Consider the following 26,718-nt stretch of genomic DNA (forward strand, 5'->3'; position numbering starts at 1 on the left):
ATATCCCCCTTCTACTGTCAGAGAGAAGGCAAGGACTTTGAACCTCACTCCGACCCCCTCAGTGCTCTCAAGGATCTGTTCATCTATAGCCAACCTCTTCATTTTGCACAGGAGGGAAACTAAGGCTCAGGAGAGGGAAGGGGCTGGCCAGGCAGCACTGAAGAAGCGCAACTGGGGTTCGAACCCAGCTCTTGTGGCTCCAGCTCGCCCTTGGCTCCTGCATCACGACGGTGTTTGGGGAGCTCAAAGGAAGGAGACCAGAAACTCTAGAGGCAAGAAGCCTCACAGGGCGAGCGAGTGAGGAATGAAGAGGCTGGGTAGGCGAGGGTGAAGGGGTGTTCCCGGGGCCCCAGGTCCGTCTCCCCTCCGCGGCCTGAAGCTCCGGGCCCTTCAGGCTCCCCTGACGCCCGAGGCACCGGGTCGGACGAGGCGGCAGCCCGGGGGCCGGGGGGGCTCGCTACCTGTTGTCGGAGCTCCTGGCTGCGGCGTTGTACCATCTGCAAGGGCCCGCGAACCCTTCCGCTTAGCATCCCAGCCGCCGCTGCGTCCCGGAGGCTCCCGGAGGCTCCCAGAGGTTTGGCGCCCGTCGTCAAGGAGACCGACGTGGCGGAGGCGGAGACCGTCAGTGACGCCATCACTGCGCGCGCGCAGAGTCCCAGTCCGAAGAGAGGACCCCGAAGCCGCGACAAAGGCTAGGGTCAAAGGTCATTCCGAAGCCTCCGCCGCCCGCGAGCCCCGCAGAGCTTCCCCCAGTCTCGGAGCCTGCCAGGCTCAGACATGGCGCTTCCAGTTAATGAGGGGGTGCCAACAACCCACCGAACTACACGTTCCAGAATGCCATGGCTCTGTACAGTTTCACCGGGACTTTTCGAAAGTGTCCCGCCGCCCGTAGTCCTATGAAGAGGAGGAACCTGGGAGATGCTTCTGGATCAGCGTCCATTCTTTCCTTAGTGGTTCGTAGAACGTCTTAGTAAAGCGCATAGTCTTCGGAGTGACAAATTCCCTGCGGTGGAGATGTGCCGGGGACCCTGTTTGGGCTTCTGAACTAACCCAGCAAGGATGCTAGGCTTAGAGGCAGATAAGTGACACTTAGTAGCGGTGTAACTTTAGGCCAATGACTTTAGGCTCCAGTATTATTTGAAATGATATTTGTGCTGCAGCTGTCCACTGTCTTTGCTCCTATTCACGTGCAGCTGAGTGAAGTTAGAGAAAATTAGAAAACCGTGCTTACTGGATCTACTACTCAGCTAGATCCTCACGTCTCCAAGGCAATCCTTTCCTAATTAACGCACTATATTTCAGCAGCGGCGGCAGCATTGGTGGCTCTTCCAGACCTTTCTCAAACCTCCTCTGGCCCCTCCCTCAGAATCTTGCTTCTTATTTTACTGAAAAAATTGAAGCCATTCCCAAAGAGCCCCTTCTCCCCTCCTCATCTCACATTACTCAGGTGCCTTTTGCTGATGGGACGCTTGGGTGCCTATATTCCGACTCCAATTCCAAGACCATATTTCTCCCTAGCCTCAACACAGTATCCCTGACAATTTTCTCCCCAGCTCAAAGATCCTATGTCTGGCAATAACTCATGAGTAGACCCAGTGAGGTAAACTATCTCACTATCTCTCCTTGTTACAAGAACAAGCTGACCTCTGTAGAATTTGCCTTGTACTGTCTTGTATATATAAAAAAAAATCTTCACATACTGATTCCCACAGTTATCGTATGTGATCCAGAGGTCAAGTTATAGATATCAACTCCAGAAGCTAACTTGTTACAGACATAACAGACCAAAAATACACCCCTACACCCCTTAGGAACTCCCCCTCCACTTTCCAGTAGTGAATGATGCCTGTGACCAAGGTTGTATGTCATCACCTAATTAGCATACTTGGCACATGATCCACTACTTTTCCAATATGAGCTTTAGCATCATTCCTGTTAGGTGGCAGAGTTCTGTAATGAGCTCTGCCCACCATGGCAGAATCCCTTAAGGAGCTCTGCCTGCCATATTAGTGTTATAATAAACTTTTTGCCACCTGACTGGAAGACTGCTTGAGTCCATGAATTCATTCCAGCCAACTCCACCCTGTACCTTGGTATTTTGGGGTCCCTACACCTCTCAAACTACATCACTACCACTATTTCCTTTATCCCTACCTCACTTAAGGAGGTAGCCCTTCTTGCCAAAGTAAACCCCTTTACATGAGTGATTTCCTGTCTACTGGCTGCATTCCTGTTGCCTGCAAACATGCCAATGTCTCCCACATGCTCAGAAAACCTTCACTTGACCCACTTATCCCTATTAGCTGTCATCCTACATCTCTCCTCTTTTTGATGGCCAAACTCCCTGAGAAGACTGTTTTACAATAGATGTCTCCACTTCCTTTCTTCTCACACTTTTCTTTACTCTCTATAATTTGGCTTTTGACTTCATCATTCAACTGAAATTGCTTTCTCCAATGTTACTAATGATCTCTTAATTACCAAATCTGATGGACTTTTCTTAGTCCTTGTCTTTCTTGACCTCTCTGGAGCCTGTGACATTGTCAGTCACTCTCTTCTCCTTGATAGTCTCTTCTCTCTAGGTTTTCCTGACTCTACTCCCTCTTGCTTCTCCTCCTACCTGACCTCTCCATCTTCTTTGCTGGATCTTCATCCAAGTCACTCGGGTTAAAGGTGGGTGTCCCACAGGGCTCTGGCCTGAACTCTCTTCTCTTCATCCTCTATACTATTTCACTTGGTGATCATATCAGCTCCCCTGGATTCAATGATCATCTCTATGCTGATGTTTCTCAAATGTAGTTATCGAGCCCTAACTTCTGTTGATCTTGTCAGTTGTACATTTTATACTCAACAAGTCAAAAGCCAGTCACCTAGGCTCATAATCGAGGTGTTATCCTCATCTCCTTACTCTTTCACCTCTTATATCCAGTCTGTTCCCAAGCCCTGTACATTTTACCTTCCTAAGATCTTTCCTTTTCTGCACCCTCCCCACACCATTGCCTCTCCTCCCGCAGCACCACCATTCTGTTGCAGGCCTTTAGCATCTCATGCCTGGACTATTACAGTAGCCTTCTTGTTGATCTTTCTGCCACAAACCTGAGCAGTCCAGAACTCTTCCACTTAGCCGTCAGATTTTGAAGCCCTTTATAACCTGTCCTGTTTACCTTTCTAGTTTTCTTTCACCTTATACCCTTTACGTACTCTGCAATCCAAAGGCACTGGCTCGTTGCTGTTCCGTGAACAAAACTCCATCTCCCAACTTTAGGTATTTTCTCAGGCTGCCCCACACACCTGGAATAATTTCATCTCCTGTATTCTTTCAAGTCCCAAAGAAAATCTCATCTTCTACATGCTTCCACCTTTCCTGATACCTCTCAATTCGAGTGCCTTCCCTCTTATTTCCAATTTATTCTGTATATAGCTTCTTTATAGTTGTCTCTCTCTTCTATTCCTTCTGCCCCCCCCCAATTAAATTGTGAACTCTTCCAGAACAGGGACTATCCTTTACTTTTCTTTGTGTCCTCAGGGCTTCGAACAGTGCCTGGCACGTAGTAGGTACTTAATACATGTTTATTCACTAGCTGAAAACACCAATCAATATATTTTTTAAAAATCTGACAATGTATGGCATTTTTCATCTCTCTGCTTTTGAAAACTAGGTGGTAATGGTGGAGGAGTGTTTTCTTCTTTCTCTTCTTTGGGGCCACGCTTGCTTTTTATAACTTGGCAACATTCATTTTCAATTGTTCTGATTGTTCTTTCCATTTACATTGTTGTAGTCATCTATTGTCTTCTTGCCTCTGTTTACTTGACTTTGCATAAAGTTCATTTATGGTTTTTCATGCTCCTCCCCATTCATCATAGTCTTTTCTTACAGCACAGTAGTATTTCATTATACTCATGTACTACAGTTAGTTTAGTCTTTCCTCAGTTGACGGTTACTTGCTTTGTTTCCTCTTTTTGTTACCCACAAAAAGTGCCACTATAGTTTTGTTACATATGGAACCTTTTTTTTTTTTAATGAATGACCTCCTTGGGGTATATGCCTAACAGCTGAATCTCTTGGTCAAAGAATATGAACATTTTAGTCATTTTATTTGCATAATTCCAAATTGCTTTCAGGAATTGTGCTAATTCACAGCTCTACCAACTTTAGTGTTAGAGTGCCTGTATTATTAATTGGTATTTTAAAGCTAGCTCACTTTAGATAAAACCCAGTTGATCAAAATTGGTTTTTATGTATGTCCTTAAGATCTTCGGGATCTACCTCAAGGGAAAGGGACTCCAACTTTCAGCACTCCAAGAAATGTCTTTACATGTATCCATGTTAGCGTTAGCTAACAATCGTTCTAGATTGTTAAGATCTCTTTGGATGCCAGTTCTGCTACCTAATGTGTTAATTACCCCTTCCAGTTTCCTGTCATTCTTAAACTTGATAAACATAGCATTTTCCTCCATCCAGGTCACCAGCAGAAACATTGAACAAGACTGTTCAAGGGCAGAATCCTGAAACATTCTACTGGAGACAGAGACCTAGGTTAAAACTGATCTATTAATCAAAACTTGGGTTACAATTAGTCTATTAGTTCTTTATCCACTTTGTTGCTGGAATCTACATAATATTGTATATACTTTGTCTATAGGGTTCTCCTGATCCAGAGAAGTTGGTGAGGTCCATGTTGACCCATCTGCTTATTTTCCATGTGTACTATATCCCAGCTTTGGTACCTGATCAATAATGCCTTGCATTCCTTTTCAGCAACATTGAATTCTGGCTCCCTTCTATACTAGCCTCTTTAACAAACACTGACAATGATCTATACACTTAATATACATTAAAATATAAGATGGACGTGGATATTCCCTAAAGGTCTGTCTAGAATTCCCTTCTCCCTGCCATCTGGCTTGGTGACCTCATCAGCTCCCATGGTTCCAACTATTATCTCTCTGCAGATGATTCCCAGAACTAAATACCTTCTTCCTAAGTTCTAGTCTTCAATCACTAATTGCCTATTGGACCTTCTGAACTAGATATTCCAGACACTTCAAACTTAACATATACAACACAGAACTCATCTCCCCTACCTCCTCTTCCCAATTTCCCTATTACTTATCCATACCTGAAATGTTCACCCTCCTCACCCCAAAGTTTCCCTGGTTTCCTTCAAGCTTCAACTTCAAATCCCATCTTCTGCAGGTGACCTTTCCTAAACTTTTCACCCCTCCCCCATCAGTGCCTCTTGAGATTACCTTTCTATTCCCCATGGAAAATACTGGAGTAGTTTGCCATTTCCTTCTCCAGTGGATTTTTTTTTCCGTCAGAGATCTCCATTATGACCCAGGCAACTGCATGGAATAACTCAGTTTCATTGAGCTATGCAAACCTCTCTGTCAAAACAAGGCAGTGATCTAGGATGGGCTCCTTTGGGCAAATGGGTTGACTTGTCAAGGTCACATAGCTAGTAGTGTCTGAGGCTGGATTTGAACTCGGGTCTTCCTGTCTTTAGGACCAGCATTCTATGCTCTTCATTCTCTCTCTAAATATTATCTATCTATATCTATCTTATATATAGTTATTTATATGTTGTCTCCATTAGAACATGAGCTCAGGCAGATCAGAAATATTTAGTGACTTAGTAGGTCATTTGGAGTTGCTATGTCCAAAGTATTTATCACCCTGAAGCCAGGGATGAACTTCTTAACAAATCTAGGTTGTTTGATGGACTACAAAAATCAAGCCCATTGCCAGTCTTTGCAGTTTGGTAGGACCTGCCATAACTTATCAGTTGGCACAGCCCTGAAGATACCAGGATCACCTTACCACCAGAATAAGGCATCAGAGCTAAGACTAGGGCAAAGAACCCCATTATTTAATGGCATTTTTATCTAAATGCAGTAAGATAAAAACATGTATTTTAACTTAGTATAAAAAATAAAAATAGGGATGACATTAGAATATGAAACAAGACATATGTTAGGCGGAGGAAAGGTAAACAAGTAGGATGATACCAGAGCAGCGGGAATCAAAGAGGAAAAGAGATTCACTAAAGGTAGAAGCTTATGAGAACAGACAGACTTAAAGAGGCAGCAGCCCAGGACAGAATTTAGAGTTCCAAAGAGTATATTACTATGGTGGTATGAACCTAGCACCTGGAACAGCTTGACCTGGGTAAAGAAATAAGCTGATTGTCTTTACAGGACAAAAGGTGTAGAGGGTAGGGAAGGAAGAGGTTCTGGATAGAGATAAAGATTCAAACTGTTTTTCTGGTTGATGCAAAAGTATAGTTCAAGATTTCAACAATAAAGTACTTCACTCAAAATGTAAGTTGAAAGCAAGAAAGATAATTATATGAAAATGAGGGGAAAAAACTATACATAAAAACTTTTATTTCTCTATTCTGTAGCTATCTTAAAAGCTATACTGAAGCAACCTTTGTAAATTTGCTGATGGCAAAAATGGCAAGTCAGTAAGAGGACTATCAGAAGAGAGGAATATTAATAAATTGTAGACCTGAACTGGTCCAATCATTCTGCAAAACAATTTGAAATTATCAAGAAAAAGTGACTAAAATGTCTTCTGATCCACAGATACCACTGCTGGGCACCTAAGGCAAGGAGGCCAGACAGAAATACCAGAAATACCAAAATAGTCGTTGCTACTACAAAAAGTGGGCTAGGAACTAGAAACAAGGTGGATGCCCATCAACTGGGAAATTGCTAAGTGATTGCTGAATATAAATGTAATGGAATATTCTTGCATTAAAAAAAAAAACAAACCAAAGTTCTGAGAAACATGGGAAGATATATAGGTGCTGATGCACTGTGAAGTAGAACCAAGAAAACAAATATACATAACCACAATGTAAACTATAAGGACAAATCAAAACAATGCTATATGTATGTAATTCCAATGACCAAGTATGGCCCTGAAGAAAAGGTGAGGAAATGTTCTTTCTTTCTTTCAATGAAAAGTTGGGGTGGGGAAGGAACAGAAGTGTTGAAAATTCTATCACTGTAAGATGAGGTAAAAGTGTTGGGTGTTTTTGCTGAACTTTTTGTCAAAAGAGAAATAGGGGAGGTGGAGTATATTTGGATATGATTGTGAGGTAAAAACAAAAGGCATCAGTTAAACTTTTATTATATATTAAAGTAGACAAATAATTTGCATACATGTCATTAAGGGTAAGATTCCTTAAAACGGCAGAGAGAACCTTTGTTCAAGAACCTTCTGATTAACTCAACAACCCAAACACCAAAGGTGACATAGTCACTTATCTTTTGTAGAGGTAGTGGTATTACTTACTATGTTAGTATAATCAAGGGCACTTTTTTCCTTTAAAGAAAATACTGTAGTACATTGGAACTGGCAAATTAAGTCAAGAACAGATTACAAAATTTATAGTCAACATTGAATTACTTCAACTCACAGTTTTACACATTTTTCACAAATAAGATTCTTGCCAATAACAATACTATTATAGGTACATTTTGTACTTCTTTGGAATCTTCTTAGAAATTCAAAGTATCTTACACACATCATCTCACTTATTTTCACAAAGTCCTTGTGAGCAAAATGATTTGTTCAGGTATAACCATTATTACCAGATGAAATAACCTTATTCTTCTGACCTTCGGTCCTACAAAACTATTCATCGAATAAGGATATTCAGCACTATTTTCTCCTTTTAAAAAAGGAGATTCAAAAGGAGTCCAACTTTTTTAATTTTAAAGATAAAAATCAATTGATAAGGAAGTTGTTTCTGTCCATTTCTCTATGTCCATCTTCGAGCAGCTGTTAGAAACAGAAATAAATAATTAGTTATATATAATTATTAAATTAATACTTCCTATTATAACACTTTACAATATTCTGCGAGACTGGGCTGCAATTTACCAAATATGTATAAATGCAAATATTATCATCCTAACTGGAAGAATTTTCTGGAGGACAAGGTGTGATTAGCTCGTAAGTGTACAGAAGTCACATAACTTCTCTAGGCCTTTAATTTACCTTTAAGACAGAGGAAATGAGTAGGAGGAAAGGTTAAGGGAAGGGAATAAGCACTAAGCTAATTGATTTTACAAAGATCTCTTTTGATCCTTAGAACAACCCTTGGAGATAGGCTGGATTTGAACTCAGGTTTTCTTGACTCCAGGATCTGTCTCAATTGCACCAATAGTTGCCTCCATTTTACGATCTACACTGATTAAAGATTATCTGGTCCAAATCCTTTCTTTTATAGATTAGGAAAGCAAGGCCTAAACAAGTTAAATGTTTTTTTTTTGCAAGGTGACAGGAGTAGTGGCAGAGCTGGGGCCAAAACCAATTTTTTAAGTCATAAAATATGACTTTAGAGTTGGAAGGGACCTTTGGGATTACCTAATCTAATCTCCATTTTCCAGATAAGAATACTGAAGTCCAGGGAAGTGAAGTGACTGGTCCAAGGTAACATACTGCTACCAAAATCTTGACAACCAGTTTTGCACAGGGTATTTGAAAGACCCTTTTAGATGGAAAAGACTAACAAATGATTACTGAGTGTACACTTGCTGAGACTCATAAAGGATTAGAATGAGCAGGAACCTTGAATCATCCCAATCCCTTTATTTCACATAATTAGGAATCATGCTCAAATTGGGGAAGTAATTTGCTTGGTCACAGAGCCAGGCAGTAACAGAGGTGGGATTAAACCCAAATGCCCAGAATACTTTCCACACCCACTGAAAGTTTCTATTAGTCTTTCAAGAAAGGCAAAGTAAGGGCAGGTAGGTGGCACAGTGGATAGAGCACCAGCCCTGGATTCAGGAGGACCTGGGTTCAAATCCAGTCTCAGACAGGTAACACTTACTAGCTGTGTGACCCTGGGGAAGTCACTTAACCCCACTGCCTAGACAAAAAAGAAAAAGAAAAAAAAAAGAAAGGCAAAATATACAAAGTGCTGACCCAAGAGTGAAGAAGACCTGAGTTCAAGTCCTTCCTGATACATACTAGCTAGCTCTGGCAAGAATTTCTACACAAATATTACAGATCCACAGCAAAAACCAAAACAACAAAAACCTTGATGTCAAAGGGATTAAGAACAAATGCTTCTTAAGAACAAATGAGGCTTTGAATTAAAATATTCAGAGCATCAAAAATCCCATGAGTTTGAAAAGAAAAAAAAGCCTTAAACTAAATATTGTGTAATTATAATGAAAAAATTTGGCCTAGAGTCCATCTCCTTCTTTGCAGAAGTGGGAGACTATTGAGTGTAAGACACTGCACATGAATGGTGTTATACCCAATTGAAGTATATGGTTTTATTGAACTGTTTCTTCTTTGCCTTTCAAAAAAATTTGTCACAGGAGATGGGCTGTTAGTTGTAGAGGGAAGAAAGGATATATATGCCCAATCAAATCAATGTAAAAATGTCAATAAAAATAAAATGGTTTCCACATGATGCCACCAAATGTGAAATATATCTAAAACTATCTGATTGTCATCTTTGTGTTTCCTACAGTGCCTTGCACATTGTAGCTTCTCAATAAATATATGTTAACTAAATGAAAGAATGAATAAATGCAATGAAACGGTGAGTCCTGTCCTTTGATAGTCCGACTATGGAGTTGTCATTCTAGAAGCCTTCTTATGTGCCTGGTTCCTTGGTACTAATGCTCACACAGTAAGAAAATTACAATAAAAAAATTAACTTTGAAACCTTAAATTTTTTTTTAAAAAACCAAAACAACCTCAAGAGTTTACTAGTCATTGTAAAAGGTGATATACATGCTACCAAAATCCTTTTTCCCATCAAAGTACAGTAAACATTCTTTTAACATTTACCTGGTTAATCTATTAAGAGAATAAAACTTCTTCGAATTTGCCACAGTCATGTGACTTAAGGGTTTTCAGGTCCCTACAATATCCTCCCCTTTTCAATGAAACACTTGTTTATCACTGCATTATTACGAATTGTCCAGAAACATCCCTCCATCAATAACCTGGGCAAGATTTCCTTTCCAATTTGCAGGGCAGTTTTTGAGTGGACGGGAGGGAGTAATGGTGAAACGTTACGCATACATATACAGACACACACAGACATAAAAATAAAAGAACTAAACACTTGGTCGTATATACCAGCCCCTTCCCACTCCTGCACCAAAAAGGGCCCGTCCTTGCTCAAGAAATCTCAGCATCCAACTCGTTTCTTAGGTTTCCAGCATGGCACCTCTTCAGGCACCCCGGATGCTGCGGAATGAGTCCCCCTCCAGCTCTCACTGCAGGCCCGGGTCGAACCCGACTCCCACGAGCGAAGGCGGCGGGGCCCACACCGAAAGCCAGGCCGCAGAGGCTCCCCAACGTCACCCGGCAGACCGGGGGCCTGCCCGTTCCCATCGGGGGAAAGGGCTGTGAGCTGCGAGGCCGGGCGGTCTGGGCTCTCCCTCTCTCCCTGACCCCAAGCAAGGCGGGCGAGCGGCCTGGCCCGGGCCCCGGCGGCGCGGACTCACCCGAGGGTCCGGCCTGAGAGAAGGGAAGCGCGCCTGCACCGCAGCTGCCTCGGGGCGGGGAGGGTCAAGGCGCTCAGGACAAGTCCAGCCGCCTCTGCGTTTCTTGCAGCTGTTCCTGCAGCCGCTGCTTCTTCCAGACCAGGAAGCGCCTCCACATGCGGCACGCCTGCCAGCCCAAGAAGAAGCCTGAGGCGAAGGACACCGCCACGGCCACACGCAGCTTCCGATCCGCTAAGTCTTTCATGGCAGTGACAGTCCCAGCACCAGGCACCCGACACCAAGAGCGCCGGACGGCAGCGCGGCGGGCACCAAAAGGCTTGCACCCTGGCGGTCCCCGGGAAGGTGGAGGACCGAGAGCGTGAGCCGAGAGGAAAGCCGGCGTCGTGGATGCGCCAAGTGCGCCTGCGCTGCTGCCCCGTCCCTGCCCCGTCGCTCCCCGGTTTGTGCCCAGTGCGTCTCTGCTGCTCTACCTCTTGGTGACTGAGCTCTAGAGGGGTCCGGACAGTGCCGTCAAGAGACCAGCGAGAAGCGTTTACTGTGTTCGGGGCATTGGGCTAAGAGCTGCTAATACAGAGAATGGTACCCCCCACCCCCACCCCGGCAAAATGTTCCTAACCTCAAGGAACTCCTATTCTAATGGGGGAGACTGCACAAACAATTGTGTATATACAGTGTATCTTAGGGGATAGATAATGACATCACTATGCTAGAGTCAAGTTGTACAGTGTGTCCAACTGTGACTGATCAGACCAATACAAGCTTGGAATGCTCTACCACAGGTGAGACGCAAATAGTTCGTATGAACATTTGGGGTGGATTCTCTAAATTTGCACGTCTCCCCGTTTATTTTGAGCTATTTCAATTCTGCTTTGCTCATAGAGCACAGCACCTTCTCTGATGTGGGCACGCCATGCTGAGAGGTCCTGTGCCAGTGTCTCCCATGTCACACAATCAATTCCAAAATTCTTAAGAGAGACCTTTCCTGGAGAGTGTCTTTGTATCTCTTCTGATGTGATACTTGCCTTGTGTTCTCCATAAAAGTCTTTTTGGCAAGTGTACAAAACGTACATTCAAACAACATGGCCAGCCCTTCAGAGTTGTGCTTTCTGAAGTAGAGTTTTATTGATTGGCAGTTTAGTTCTAGAAATGACCTCAGTGTCTGGTATCTTATCCTTCTAGGTGATCTTCAGAATCTTCCTAAGACAATTCAAATGGAAGTGATTCAGTTTCCTGGCATGGTGCTGGTATTCTGTCCAGGTTTCACAGGCATACAACAATGAGGTCAGCACAACAGCTCTGGAGACCTTCAGTTTGGTAGGCAGTCTAACCTTTTCTCTCCCCCACTTTCCTTCAGAGCCTCCCAAACACTGAGCTAGCCCTGGCAATGAGTTCATCAACCTAATTATCAATGTGTACGTCCCTGGAAAGTACACTACCAAGGTAAGTGAGCTTATCCATAGCATTTGAAACTTCACCGTTTGCCGTAACCAATGGTTCCACTTATGGATGGAGTGGTGGTGGCTGATGGAGCACTCGTATTTTCTTGGTGTTAATTGTTAGGCCAAAATTAGCACAAGCATTGGAGAATCGATCCATACTTTGTTGCATGTCAGCTTCAGAGTGCACAATCATCTGCAAACAGAAAATCATACACCAACACTCTCTCCACTTTGGTATTAGAGTGTAGTCTTTTCAAGTTGCAGAATTTACCATCAGTGCAGTAGCTGATCTGGAGGCCATGTTCATCCTTACTGAAGGCGTTTGACAACATGGCAGAAAACATCATGCTAAAAAGCATGGGAGCAAGCACATAGCCTTGTTTCACTCCATTGGTGACTGGGAAAGTATGAAAGCATTATCCTCATCCAGAATCCGGGCAAGCAGGCCATCATGAAATTGATATACAATGCTGGCAACTGAATTTTGCTATAATCTTCCATAAGCCCGCATGACTGACAGTATCAAAGGCCTTGGTCAGATCTACAAACATTGTAGTGGGTGTGTCGGGTATGTTCAGGGAACACTGGTACCTCTGGTATGAAGGCTGCTAAGCCCTTTTCAAGGCTTCTTTCCCCCTTTGGTGTCTACCTGTTACACCTAGCTCTCACCTGTGGCTCCAAGAAGCTGTAGCTCGTGCAGCCGCTACACCCCGGTAAACTATTTCAGCAGACCGGCTAAACCAGGTTGAAGGTAACTTAGGGGTCTCAAACCCATTCAGGAGTTAAGGGAGATAGGAGATAACCACAGAAGGAAAGCATTAGCAGTAGAAGCCCTGAAAGAGCCTCCTGCACAAAGGGAGATTTGAGCCTCGCCTTGTATGAGGATAGTAGTGGGACAGTTTTCTAGACTTGAAAATGTCTATGAGGAAGAAAAGGAGTATAAAAATACAATAGGTTTTAATGTGTGTGTGTGTGTGTGTGTGTGTGTGTGTGTGTGTTGGAAAGGAGAGGGTAAGACCTCAGATCTGATATCTTGATCTCATCAGTCAAGTAGAAGGCAAGGCCATCTTGCCAGTGAGAGTAGATGCCCATCACTTGGGGAAGGGCTGAACAAGTTATAGTATATGAATATAGTATAGTATATATGTATATACTATATAGTATATGAATATGCTGGAATATTAAAGTATAAGAAATGATGAAGGGAATGATTTCAGAAAAACTCGGGAAGACTTACATGATCTGATGCAAAGTGAAGTGAGCCGAATGAGAACGATTTATACAGTAACAGCAATATTGTGAAGTTAATCAACTGTGAAAGACTTAAGTTACTGTGATCAATAAAATGACCTGGCACAATTCCAAAGGATTTGTGATGAAAAAATGCTATCCATTTCCAGATAGAAAAGTGATAGACTCAGTGCAGATTGAAGTATATTCTCTCTCTGTCTGTCTCTCTCCCCTTCCCTCCTTCCCTCTCTTTAAAAAGAGAATGATTAAAGCCTCTTATACCTTTCTGTTCTAGGCTAGGTTTAATACCTATTTTATCTCAAGTATGACATACTGAGAATGCACTTTTTGGATGTTTCTTATGAAAAAAAAGTCAAATTTTAGTTTGGGGGAGAATAAATTACCTTAAGACCAATTTAATAATAATTTTTTTAAAAAAGAAAGTGAGGGTAGAAGGAAGTTGGAAAGTTTGAGTATAATGATAAAGGTTTGGAACAGTTGCTTTGAGGTATATCATAAGGCAGAGGTGTCAAACCTGGGGCAGCAAAACTCTCAAGTGCAGTAGAACTAGATTAAACTGCAATTAGGAGATGTTTTATAAAACAAGTAAAAATATAGTAGAACATAGATAATGTTAATTTGTGGTTTTCTAAGTCAATATGCATCCCACAGGAATGTTTCTACTTGAGTTTGCCAACATTGTCATAAGGAGGCAAAAAAAGACAAATGTCAAGCAGCAATGAATTTAGTGCCTGCGTCTCTCTACCCCAGCCCTTTCCCTCATTCTAGAGGATTCTATGCTCCCTCAAATACCTTAACGTTACAGTTCCTCAATCTATTCAACTACCATGATCTATTTCTCTACTTCCCCCATTCATAAGAATGATTGTATTATTGATCCTGTCATCACCTGCTAGTGTCCCACTTCTGTGTTCAAGAACTCTGAATTTCCTTTATCTGATATCTTTCTATTGGTTCCCTATTCCTTACTGCTTCTACATCTACTCTGTTTTCACCATAATCTCCAGTCATTCCATCCCTCAGTACTATCCCAGGCCATCAACTCTGCTCTAACTACACTTGCCTCCCTTCCCAATCTTGAGCCAGTTCAACTCTACAGTATCCTGTACTCTTGAATCCCTTGTTCCTTTGTCCTATAATCCCATTAAACAAAGTTTTGCCAAATCCCAAGGCTAGATTACTCTCACAATCTGCCTTCTTCCCTCCAATTCATATGCTGCTAAAAATACAACATGGTCCTGATTGGGTCTACTATAAATTTATGTTAGCTAATCTAAGTTGGGCTTTCATTGAAACAAGGAAACCCTATTCTTCCCAATTGATTCTGTATCCCTCTCTCCATAGTGGTGGTGATGGGGTGCTTGGGTGCTTGTGTTGGGGTGCTTGTGCTTGTACTTGGACCCCAATTTCTCCCTAGTCTCAGAAGCACTGTCTCTGACAACCACTCCCCAGCCCAAGGACACTGTGCCTAGCAGTTATTCATGCATGGGCCCCAGCACAACCTTTATCTCTCTCCCTGGTGCAGCTACACAAAGCTGGGTGAGAGTGTGCTGGGCTGCTCAGTCTCCAGCCCTCAGATCATGTCTCTGGAAGCCTCCCAATTCCTTAGTAAGTTCCTGTCTTGTAAGAAAGCTTTCCCTTGTTGCAGAACATTCTCTCATCAACGCAGAGGGAGAGGGGTGCTTTTCCCAGCCTAAGGAGTTTTGTCCTTGGCCAGCCCAAGGACTCTTCCTCCTGCCAGATTCCAAAGACCCCTGTCATCTTCTTCCCTGTTCGTTATACTCCCTGTACTTTCTCATCTGTAGCTCCCAAAGACACCTGGATCTTTAGATTACCTCATCAATGTCCCTGGCATTCCTTTTCCATGCCCTTTTCCATATAAACCCTGGCTCCATCCTCAGTCTCTTGCAGGTTACTTAAGAATCCTTGCCCAATGAAAAGTGTAACAATAAATTTTTGCCACCTTGACTTAAAGAATGCTTGAGTCTGTGAATTCATTCCAGATGACCCATCCTATACTCCAGTCTTTGAGAGGTCTCAACCTCTCAGACCACAACAGTGGTTCTGCTTTTTTCTTTTCCTATCAAGATTCCCATGCCACTCTTTCCTCCTACCCTCTTGAGTCATGATTTTTTTAACTGAAAAAATTGAGGCCTATTTGTCAAGAGCTCCATCTTCTTCCCTCTTCATCTCAAATCCCCCTGACAATTGTCCTCCATCTCCTGCTTTGTTTTAGTCTCTTTCCCTTTTTCTTTTCTTTCTTTTTTTTTGCTTTAGTCCTAATGATGAGGTGACCCTTCTGCTTGCCAAGGCCAACTCCTTTACATTTGCACTTTGTCCCCCCTCTCCCATCTTATCCAGCAGATTGTTACCACCACAGTCCCCAAGCTCTCTCTTCTTTTGCTCTCTCTGTATCCATGAGTTCCTTCTCTATTGCCTGCAAACATGCCTACCTCTCCCATTCTTAAACAAACAAAAAAACCCTTCACCAGATCCTGTCATGTCCTTCAGCTATCATCTCTCTCCTCCCCTTCTCAGCTAAACTTCTTGAAAAGGCCATCTACAATCCATATCTCCATTTCCTTGCCTTTGTGCCTCTTCTAAACTCTTCAATCTGGCTTCTAACTTCATCATTCAACTGAAGCTTGTCAAGTCTAATGGCCTCTTCTTGATTCTCACCTTTCCTAACTTCCCTGCAGCATTTGAATCTGTTGATCACTTTCCCCTCCTGTATACTCTCTTTTCTCTGGGCTTTTGTGCCTCTCTTCTCCTCCCCCTCCCAGAACTAATTTAACTTTTCCCCCAAACCCACCTCTCTTCTGAATCTCCCCGTTACTTCTGAGAATACTATCATACTTCTAGGATTGTAACTTTAGTGTCGACTTCCACTCTTCTCTTTCACTTATACCACAAATCCAATCCGTAACAAAGTCTTGTTGTTTCTATCTTCCCAATATTTCTTGTGTACATGTCCATCTCTCCACTCACACAGCTGCCATCACCTGTGGCCGGGGCTATTGCAACAGCCTTCTACTTGGTTTCCTTGCCTCAAAACTTTTTTCTACTATGAACTATGCATTCTCTATTCAGCTACCCTAAGCTTTGGCCATGGAATGTTCTACCCCAACTCCCTACTCAACAAACTGGTAGCTTCCTGTAACCTCCAGGATGAAATATAAAGTCCTCGTTTAGTACTTAACGTACTTCACAACCTTACCGCTTCCTATCTTTTCCAGTCTTCTTATATATTACTTTTCTCTATGCATTCTAGGATCCAGACTCATTCTTTGAGCACACTCTCCATCTCCCAAATCCATGCCTTTGCACTGGCTGTACTTCATGCCTGGAATGTCTTTTTTCCAGCCTCTGACTCTTAGCTTCCTTGGAATTCCTTTAAGCCTCACAATAAGTCCAGTTTCCTCCAAGTGGCCTTTCTCAGTTTGCCCAGCTGTTAGTGCTATCTCCTCTAAGGTTACTGCCCATCTACTCTGCATTTATCTTTTATGTGCTGATCTTATATGTGTCTCCACATTAGAATGTGAGCTGCATGAAGGTAAGGCCTACTTTTGCTTTTTTTCCTTCTTCTTGGCACAGTAGTCTGCCACATAGTAAACATATAATAAATGTTTATTAATTGATTTTTAGTCTAGATATGAATTTAAGTCCAAAACACTTAAAGGTTACTACTTTCACTGATTCAAATGACATAACTTTCTGTGGCCCTGAGTTTCCTCATTTGTGTCTAAGATTTTAGCTCAGCCTGTGATTCTGTGACTATCAATAAAAAGCAAAATCCTTGTTTTAATAGTCTGAAGTGTTACACTTAAGCCACCTAGTGTCCAATAGAAAAACCACATCTGGAGTAGGATACATGCTAATGGCAGATCATACTGAGACGGTTCACACTTCATCTTGCCATCAGTATATACCAACACCAAGCATTCTACAGAAGTCAGCATGCTATTTGCTAAATATTGTAAAAGAGAATAGAGCAGGGGCAGCTAGGTGGTGCAGTGGTTGGAGTCAGAAGGACCCGAGTTCAAATCTGGCCTCAGACACTTGTCATACTTGCTGTGTGACTATCAAGTCACTTAACCCCAACTGCCTTGACAAAAAGAAAAGAGAGAGAGAGAGAGAGAGAGAGAGAGAGAGAGAGAGAGAGAGAGAGAGAGAGAACAGAGCATTCGTCATTATAAAGAAGGGCCATAGGTTCCTCTGGGTCTTTAAGGGTTATAAAATCTGTCCTGGGTTGGCTTCATGGACTAATTTCATTTGTAAATATAACGGTTCCACCAAAGTCACATGGGTTGCCTCAAGAGGTAATGAGTTCCTCCTTATTGGAGTTCTTCAAACGAAGGCTAGATGATCTTTTGCTTGTTATTTTCTTGAGCAGGTTATTGTTCAGATAAGGTTTAGCCTCAGTGGCCAAAACTGATTCTATTTCTAAATATTCAGGGTAAGAATTTAACCTTAAAAGTCTTTAAACCCTGCAAATCAGGGCTTAATTGTCTTGTTGATTGCCTGCCTTTAAAAAGTGATGGAAAAAAACCTTAATAAGTTAAGTCTGACTCGGGCTAGTCCCCTGGTAATTTAAATTTGATATTAGAATGAAATGAGACATATAGGTCATTCGATAGTTAACAAAAGATTGCTTTAGCCATAGCAGGGGAAGGATATTCTCCTAGTATATGCTGATAGTTGATCCAACTAAGTAGAACTCCCTTGTTTCCGAGTTGCCTGTTAGTCTGCTAGTAAAACCTCAGAATAAGACTGGAGCTCCTCAGGGTTGTTGACATCACTCAGAGACCAGAAGTGATGTCAATAGCTACAGCATCTTTTTCAATGCCAATTATGGAAGAAAAAAAACAAGGTCTAATTTGCATGGAGTCTGGGGGTAAGTTGGGTTGGTATATTGCTCCTATCACTGGTGAACCAGTCTAACCTAGGGGTCCCTTCTAACTCTGTGGTTTTATGAAAAATAAATCTGCATTATTGTGTCTTCCTGGGTATTTTTTTTGCAGATTTGTATCCTTATTTGTATCCCTGGCCTTCATCTTTGACTGATTCTTAAGTGATCTTTTAAGTAAGCTAAGCCAGATTAAATATTCTTCACTATATTAGGAACCTTTCACATTTTGGAGGCCAGTTGCTTAGGAGACACCACAAAAGAATATCAGATTATACTAAATAATGTTAGCTAGTTACTGGTGCCTTGGACATATGTCTCAGGATAGCTGACCATGAACTTTTAGGAAACTGTCTTAATTCAAGCAAGGGGTGGTAAAGGCTGACTTATGCTGAGAAACTATAAATTCCTCAAGGGCAGAGATTTTTGTTTTTTATCTTTGTATCCCTAGTACTTATTAAATGCTTTTTTGTTTTTGTTTGGTTTTTTGTATCCCTAGTGCTTAATAAATACTGAATTATTTAATTATTAGATCAATATTTCATTTTGTTAACAAATTATATAGGCAGGAGATGATTATTTCACATTGGAGTGCTGTTGACAAAGCACATGACCCTGTTTAGTGATGAGGACTTAATGCTGTCAATCACAGGCTCATCCTAGTGGTTAAATCCTCTACCTGGCACCAGAGGGCATTCAGGAGGTCATGCCAAGCTCTACATGATTTTCAGAGAGCTGCCTATTTCTATCCCCTAGCTCCACTCTCTTAGCAGGGTTGCCCTCATTATACTAGGCCCATTGTGTGTGGATTTATCTGAGAAGATACTTAGAGAAATTTGCTGTTGTTGTTGTTGTTGTTGTGCCTTTCTTTGTGTTTCCAGTGCTTAGCCCAGTGCATGGTATGTAGAAGGCACTTAATAGACTCTTGTTGACCTGACTTGGTTTGTAGTACCTACCATCAGGGAAAGAAAACACCACCCTCTTCTCTTTGCTGTTGTATTTCAATTGAGTTTAGTTAAACAGAGGCTTAGCTGGCCTAAAAGCTAGAAGAACCTGGTTCCGAGTCCAGCCTCTGAGGCACATTTGCTTAGAGGACCCTGAGCAAGTCACCTCCCTTCTCCCAGCTCTAGGCTGGAGGTCTCAAACCCATAGTTCATAACACTCTCCAGTGCAACCTGAACCAGATTAAAATGGACTTGAGAAATATTTAACAAAATAAATAAAAGTACAATAAAACATAGATGATATGGCATTTTAAAACTAAGTCAATATGTGGCTCACAGTTTTGTGTACAGCAGGTCTTGAGCTTGCCACCACTTAACTCCAGGAAATGCTCTAAGACTATAAATTGTGAAGAAGGTGCAGATCTGCGTTAGTAGAGAGAAGTTCTTCACCTGGGAGTTCCATATACCGGTGAAATCACAGGTCTTGTCCCTATCCCTATCAATAACACAAGTATATGCTAATTTAATGCCAATAGTTCTTAACCACATCTGTGCCCTTAGGCAGTCTGATGAAGCATATAGACCCCTTCTCAGAATGATATTTTTAAGTGCACAAAATAAAATGCTTAGTACTGCAAAGCAATTATATTGAAATGCAGTTACCAAAACATTAAAAAAAAGTTCACAGACACTAGGTTAAGAACCCCTGTTTTGTGCTATTCATAATAAGAGATGAAAAGGAATTAAAACCAAGTACTTTAAACCAATTATTATGTGAAATAGACCGTGGTTCCTTCCAGTCTAGGCAGCCCAAACTCTTAGTCAGTAGGCAGGGCACCAACCCCAAAAGTTTAAACTGAAATCTCGGTACTTAGATTCAAACCTCCGCCTTAGCTGCTCCCACAGAGAACTAAAAGACAGCCTTCAAGTAGTCCCCAGGCAAACCTCTGAGTGGGCCAATGTGTGGTCAAATTGGAAAACTGAGTACTGGATGTCTTGGCTGGTCTAAATCTCTTTCAGGAAGGCAGGAGCTAGCAATCTGGACCAGACACTGAATCCTCCTCTTGCTGATCCTATCCACTGGCTACTTCCTTCTGACCATGCCTCTGACTTCTGGGAGGTAGGAGCAGCTAGGTGCCATAGTGGATACAGGGCTGGGCCTGAAGTCAGGATAGACCCGAGTTCCAATCTGGACTCAGACACTTACAAGCGGTGTGACCCTGGGTAAAGGTTAACTTCTCTCTTCCTCAGTTTTCTTGTCTATAAAATAGGGATAGTAATAGCGCCTCTCAGGGTTGCTATGTGGCTCAAATGAGACACTAATTTTAAAGCACTTAACACAGTGCCTGGCACGTACTAAGTGCCATATAAATGTTAGCAATTCAGATAAGGGGTCCATCGGTGTTGTTGTTCAGTCATTTCAGTGCCTGTCTCTCCATGACCCCATTTGGGTTTGTTTTTTTGTTTTGTTGGCAAAGATACTTCAGTGATTTGCCGTTTCCTTCTTTAGCTTTTTTACATTTTACAGATGAGGAAACTGTGAAAGCGACTTGCCCAGGGTCATGTGTGAGGCCAGATTTGAACTCAGGAAGACTCATCTTCCTGACTTTAGGTTTGATGCTCTATCCACTGTATCTCCTAGCTCCCCACTGAATAGGTGTTGCCTAGTCAAACTGAGATCTCTCAAAGACCTTAGTTTAAAAAGGCCAAGGTCTCCCAATGCATGCAGGGCCATCTCTGGTCATCTGATCTATATCTTGCTGTTGGACCCAGTTGGCTCTGGAGAAGAAAGGGAGGCTGGTGACTTTGCACAGCCCTCCCTCGTTTAAATCCAATTCACTTGCATGCCATGGCATCGCCTCCTTGATGTCATGGGTCTTCTTTGAGAACAAAGGATAGACAACAACAACAGCTATTCAGTATCAGTATTCTGTTTCGATGCTTAACTCACAAACCTGTTCCTGCCCAAGGGCACAGCCTTGTAACTACAGTCTTATTATGAAAAATCAACTTTAAGAAAAGAACCTGGTTTCTTCCCTTCAGGTCACTGCCCTGTCTGTCTCTTTTCCCTTGAAAAGCTCTGTGTGTTGGTCACATCTTAGATCACTTCTTCCTTCTGCAGACTCTAGCTCTAGAAGATTTGTTTTGTCTCATCTCAGCAGATAAAGTTTTTCGGGCAAACCCACCTCAGCCCTCTCTGAAGCTTTCTTTTGGGGATGGAGGTGGGGAGAACAACTTGAGAAACAGGTTGAACATCTCATTAGGCGGAGGCAGAGCTCCCCCTACTACAATTACAAATCTTGAAGAGTACAGAATGTCACAAACTAGATGCTTGATAAATATTTATCGTATTGTATGTCCTTAATGCCAAATTCTTATCTGACAAATTTGATCAAGGCTTTTTTTTTCCATTTATGACTCCCTTTATGTTAATAAAATCTTAAAGATTTCCTGGGGATAAAGTTATCTGTGTAAACGTATCTGCTAAGGAATCTTTTATGAGCTTGACATATGCATTAGATTTGCCTTACTGGAAGAGAGCCTTTAAACCAATGTTTTTCAGTACTGAAGAAAAACAAGATTTGAGTAATCCTGTCTTTTCCACTGACTGTTATCCATAATCCATCCAACCCAAAGTGTGGTCCTAAACCTTCCTGGCTTTCTGCTTATTGCCGATATAGCAAAAAAAAAAATCTTTTCTCCAGTCTTTTGGATATTCTTCTTACAGAACCTTGCCACTCATTTTCAGTTCTTGCATCCGTCTTCTGTACGTTATAATCTTCTCCTTACTCTTCTAGAAGTCTAATTTGGTTGATGGGAAAACAATACACAATGGCTACAATGATGTAAATAGAAGGAAAAATGAGACTGCATACTACATAATTATATGAGCAAGCTCGGCCCTGAGGAAGAAATGAGAAAGTGTGCGTTTCTCTCTTCTGTGCAGGAGTTGAAGGGTGGGAGTGGGCAGGAGCCTGCGGATGGGGAACACTGGATATGATCCCGGGCTTGGTTGGTGTGTTGAGTAATCTTGCTGAATTGCTTCTCCCCCTAACCCTCACCCTTTCCTTTTTCATTCATTGTTGCAGAGGTTGGTTCTGTGGGTAGGGAAGAGGGGATGGATATCACCAGTCTAGAGGACATATCCTCCCAGCACTTCAAAGTCAACTTGTCTAAAACTAAACTTATCCTCTTCTCACCTAAACTTGCCTTAACTTCCCTATATTAATAGAAATATCATCTTCCCAATCACCTGGGCTCATAAGCTTGAAGTCATCTTGGACTGAAAAGAAGGAAAAAAATAAAATATATCAACAAAAATTTAAAATTAGTAAAAATAAAAATGTAACCTTCTTAAAACAACCAAGTCGGTTGAGTACTTTGTACATACACATTGGACACTTAAGGCAGTTTTCCCTTTTCTTCCTCATGGGGAAAATTTATGTTTGTGTAATCAGAATTTTATTCTTAGAAAAACTTCTACCTGAGTTAATTCTCCCTGTTTATTTTTTTACTGTGGGATTCAACTTCTTTCTCTGATCTTTTTGCAGTCTACACCATTGTGGGAGAATCCACACCAGTGAGCTCACAAATCCATTCAAGTATACAAAAAGTCTGGAATCAATAAATGAATTAGGCAACAAACATTTATTAAGCACCACTATGTACCAGGCACTATGCTTGGCACTGGGGATACAAACACAATAACCAAAACAATCTCTACTCGAACTGAACTTACATTCTATAGATGAAAACCTGAATTAAGAGCATTGTAATAAAGGTATAGAGGAAGGACCAATGAGATAGGAAGTGAAGAAGTAGAAATAATAGTACTTAGTGACTGGTTTGATGTGAGAGCGAGAAAGGAGAGAGAAGAATCCAAGATGGCTTCAAGGTTATGAGCCTGGGTGATTGAGAAGATGATCTTTCTATTAATACAGGGAAGGTGGGGCAAATTTCGGAGAGAAGATTATGAGTTTTGTTTTAGGCAAGTTGACTTTGAAGTGCTGGAAGGATATGCCCTCTAGACCAGTAGTCTTCATACCTTTTCGACTTTTTGCCCCTATCAGTTAAAAAAAAAAGTTTTGAACACACATCCTTAGTACATGAATACTTATGTAGACTTAGACAAATTTTATATGTACTACTATACTAATAATTCCAAATATTATAGAATTTAGAAAATAGAAATAGTAAAATGAGGTAAAGATCAAATAGGATTCCTTCTTAGAGCCAATAAGGAGCCACTATAGTTTTTTGAGTAGGGAGTGACATGGTCAGGCTTGTGCTTTAGGAAAATCACTATGGCATCTGTGTGGAGGATGGATTGGAAAGGGGAGAGGCTTGAGGCAAAGAGAGCGCTCAGGAAGCTATTGCAATTGTAAAGGCGGACTGAACTGGTTTGGTGGCCATGAGAGCAGGAAAAAGGCGACAGATGGAAGACATGCTGTGGAGGTAGACATGACAATATTTAGCAACAGATTGGCTATGTGGGGTAAGGGAAAGAATAGCGTTATGGATCAGACAAAAGTTATAAAGTTGGGTGACTAGAAGAATGGTGGTATCCTTAGCAAAATTAGGGAAATTTGGAAGAGCTATGGACTTTTGGTGTGAGAGAATATAATTGCATAATCACAATCCATCCATCATGCCCATCCTTATGCTACTTGCTGTTTCCCACTAAAAATCCCCCAAAATAAAGCTTGTCATATGTTGGGGTTTGGGCTTACTTACTGTCCACTTCTTTGGAGGACAGGTGCCATCATTGAGGGATATCTGCTACAGGCAGGATGTGGGCATGCTCAGGGGTTAGGATGGGGGATTGTGGAAGATCTCGTCAGCCATAGCTGCTAAGAGTGTTTAAGTCGGGGTAGGTTATAACTTACTTAAGGGGCCTATATCCTATGTAGCTCTAGAAAGCCAGCAGTGGAAGAGAATAGAGGAGGAAGTATTTAAGGGTACAGTGTAGTTGTGTTTGAGGGAAAACTATGATTGGTTATGGAAGGGGAAAGAAGTGGAATCCATCTTTCTACCTTCTCACTAGTTGATCATTAATTCCTTACAGGTTAACACATGGTCCCTATTTTGCTCTAGGAAATTGAAAATATATACCTAGAGCTCTGGGGAGAGGTTGAATGGACATATAGTTTGGGGAACACAGGAATAATAATTGTGATTTGCCTTTGCCACAAATGTATTATAAATGTTTGCCTTACTAATGTTTTGGTATGTTTCTCTATATTTGAGCCTACTGTTCCCATGGATTCTATGTGAATTTGTTGAAAAGTATACCCGAGGTTTATGGGTGAATGCTTTTATTAGAATTAATTGTGTCTGAGGGCAGAGCCACGATGGTGGAATAAGGCAGAAATTTGCCTGAACACTCCCAAATTTACCTCTAAACAACTATAAAAATAACTCCTCAAAACGAATTCTAGACTGGCAGAACCAACAAAAAGTTAAGATCAGACAATTTTCCAGCCCAAGACAACCTAGAAGTTGGCATAAAAGGTCTATCTTGGGCAAAGGGGGAACATAGTCCAGTGCAGGCAGTATCTGGACAAGCCAGCAGCAGGCTACACCCAGCAAGCCAGCAGGAAGCACCGAGCGCTGCTGCAGGTCAATGGTCAGCAGGCCAGTGGTGAGATCTCTTGCCCTGGTGCAGCAGGTCAGCTGCCAAGACCTAGGCCCCCAATGCAAGAAGTTTAGGACAGTGCCCCCTTCACCCCAACAGCAGAGCCCAACTTTAAGAGTCACAAAATAGGCTGGGAAAATGACAAAAAAATAAAAAGAACCTGACCATGAAAAGTTACTGTGGTGACAGGGAAGATCAAAACACAAACTCAGGAGAGGACAACAATGTCAAAATGCCCAACCTCAAAGAAAAATGAGAATTGGTCTCAGGCTCAAAAAAAGAACTCCTAGAAGAGATCAGAAAAAAAAATTTTTAAATAAAAGAAGAAAGGTACAAGAAAAATTAGGAAAAGAAATGAGAATTATGCAAGAGAATCATGAAAAAAAGAGTCAAAAGGTAAAGGAAGCACAAAAATTGGAAAAAGATGTACAAAAATTCATTGAAGAAAACAACTCCTTAAAAAGTAGAATTGACCAAATGGAAAAGGAGGTACAAAAGCTAACTGGAGAAAATAATTCCTTAAAAATTAGAAACTGGGCAAATGAAAGCTAATGACTCCATGAGACATCAAGAATCAATCAAACAAAATCAAAAGAATGAAAAAAAAATAGAAGAAAATGTGAACTATCTCATTGGAAAAATAGCTGACCTGGAAAATAGATCCAGGATAGATAATTTAAGAATTATTGGACTACCTGAAATTCATGATCATAAAAAGATCCTGACATCATATTTCAAGAAATTATCAAGGAAAAATTGCCCTGATGTCCTAGAACCAGAGGGTAAAATAGAAATTGAAAGAATCCACTGATCACATCCTGAAAGTGATTCCAGAATGAAAAGTCCCAAGAATGTTATAGCCAAATTCCAGAGTTCCCAGGTTAAAGAGAAAATACTGTAAACAGTCTGAAAGAAACAATTCAGATATCATAGGGGACTTTGAAGCATTCCTGATGGAAAGACCAGAGCTGAACAGAAAATTTGATTTTCAAATACAAGACTCAAGAGAAACATAAAAATGTAAACAGAAAAGAGAAAACATGAGGGATTCAATAAGGTTAAACTGTTTACATACTTAAATGGGAAGATGATACTTGTAACTCAAAAACCTTATCACTATTAGGGCGGTTGGAAGGATGATATATAGACAGAGGGTTCAGGTATAAATTGACTTTGATGGAATGATATGAAAAAAATTAAAGAGTGAGAAAGAGGATCATACTGGGAGAAGAAGGAAGGGAAACGTAGAATGGGATAAATTATCTCACTGGGAGAGGCATAAAAGGCCTATTAGAGTGGAGGAAAGGATGGGGATGGGTGGGCATCCCTTGAACTTTACTCTCATTGGGATTGGTCTAAAGAGGGAATAACATACACACTCAACTGGATATAGAAATCTATCTTACCCTATAGGGAAGTAGGAAGGGAAGAGGAGAAGAGAAGGGGGAAGACCAAAAAAAGGGAGGGCAGACTCAGGGAGGTAGTGGTTAGAAGCAAAACACTGGTGAGGAGAGACCGTTTGAAAGAAGAGAGAAAAGGATAAACTGGAGGAAAATAGGATGTAGGGAAATAACACAGTAAACATAACTGTGAATGTGAATGGGATAAAATGGAAATGGATAGCATAGTAGATTTAAAAAACAGACTCCTACAATGTGTTGTTTACAAGAAACACATTTAAAACAGAGAGAGACACACACACTAGAGGTGTCAGGCTGGAGCAGAATCCATTACGCTTTAGCTGAAGTAAAAAAAAAAAAGCAGGGGTAGCAAACACGGATCTCAGACAAAGCAAAAACAAAAACAGATCTAATTAAAAGAGATAAGGAAGGAAACCACATCTTGCTAAAAAGTTACCATAGACAAGTAATATCAATATTAAACTTATGTGCATCAAATGGTATAGCACCTAAATTTTTAAAGGAGAAGTTAAATAAGTCATAGGAGGAAATAGACAGTAAAACTATAGTAGTGGGGGGCCTTAACCTTCCCCTCTCAGAACTAGATAAATCTAGCAAAAAATAAATAAATAAATGAACAAGATAGAAGTTGAGG

The 26,718-nt window shown here is 41.4% G+C and overlaps 2 protein-coding genes across 5 annotated transcripts in view; both read right to left on the reverse strand.

Moving 5' to 3' along the window:
- NPHP1 (nephrocystin 1) overlaps positions 1 to 650 on the reverse strand; it is a 51,157-nt gene extending 50,507 nt beyond the window's left edge. For all 4 annotated transcript variants that reach the window (XM_020987993.2, XM_078149673.1, XM_020987984.2 and 1 more), the window contains exon 1: positions 462 to 650. In XM_020987993.2, the coding sequence (XP_020843652.1) occupies positions 462 to 635 (174 nt within the window). In that variant the 5' untranslated portion in view covers positions 636 to 650. The remainder of the gene's footprint in view (positions 1 to 461) is intronic.
- Positions 651 to 7,121: 6,471 nt separating this feature from the next.
- On the reverse strand, positions 7,122 to 10,850 carry MTLN (mitoregulin). Its single transcript, XM_078149676.1, has 2 exons — positions 10,489 to 10,850; positions 7,122 to 7,792 (listed from the first exon to the last, which is right to left on the reverse strand). Exon 1 carries the CDS (start codon positions 10,730 to 10,732, stop codon positions 10,562 to 10,564), a length of 171 nt encoding a protein of 56 aa, XP_078005802.1. The 5' UTR covers positions 10,733 to 10,850; the 3' UTR covers positions 7,122 to 7,792; positions 10,489 to 10,561.
- Positions 10,851 to 26,718: the final 15,868 nt, after the last annotated feature.

The sequence above is a fragment of the Phascolarctos cinereus genome, unplaced genomic scaffold, assembly GCF_003287225.1.
Source record: "Phascolarctos cinereus isolate Bilbo 61053 unplaced genomic scaffold, phaCin_HiC Scaffold_2;HRSCAF=192, whole genome shotgun sequence".
Taxonomy (NCBI): Eukaryota; Metazoa; Chordata; class Mammalia; order Diprotodontia; family Phascolarctidae; genus Phascolarctos; species Phascolarctos cinereus.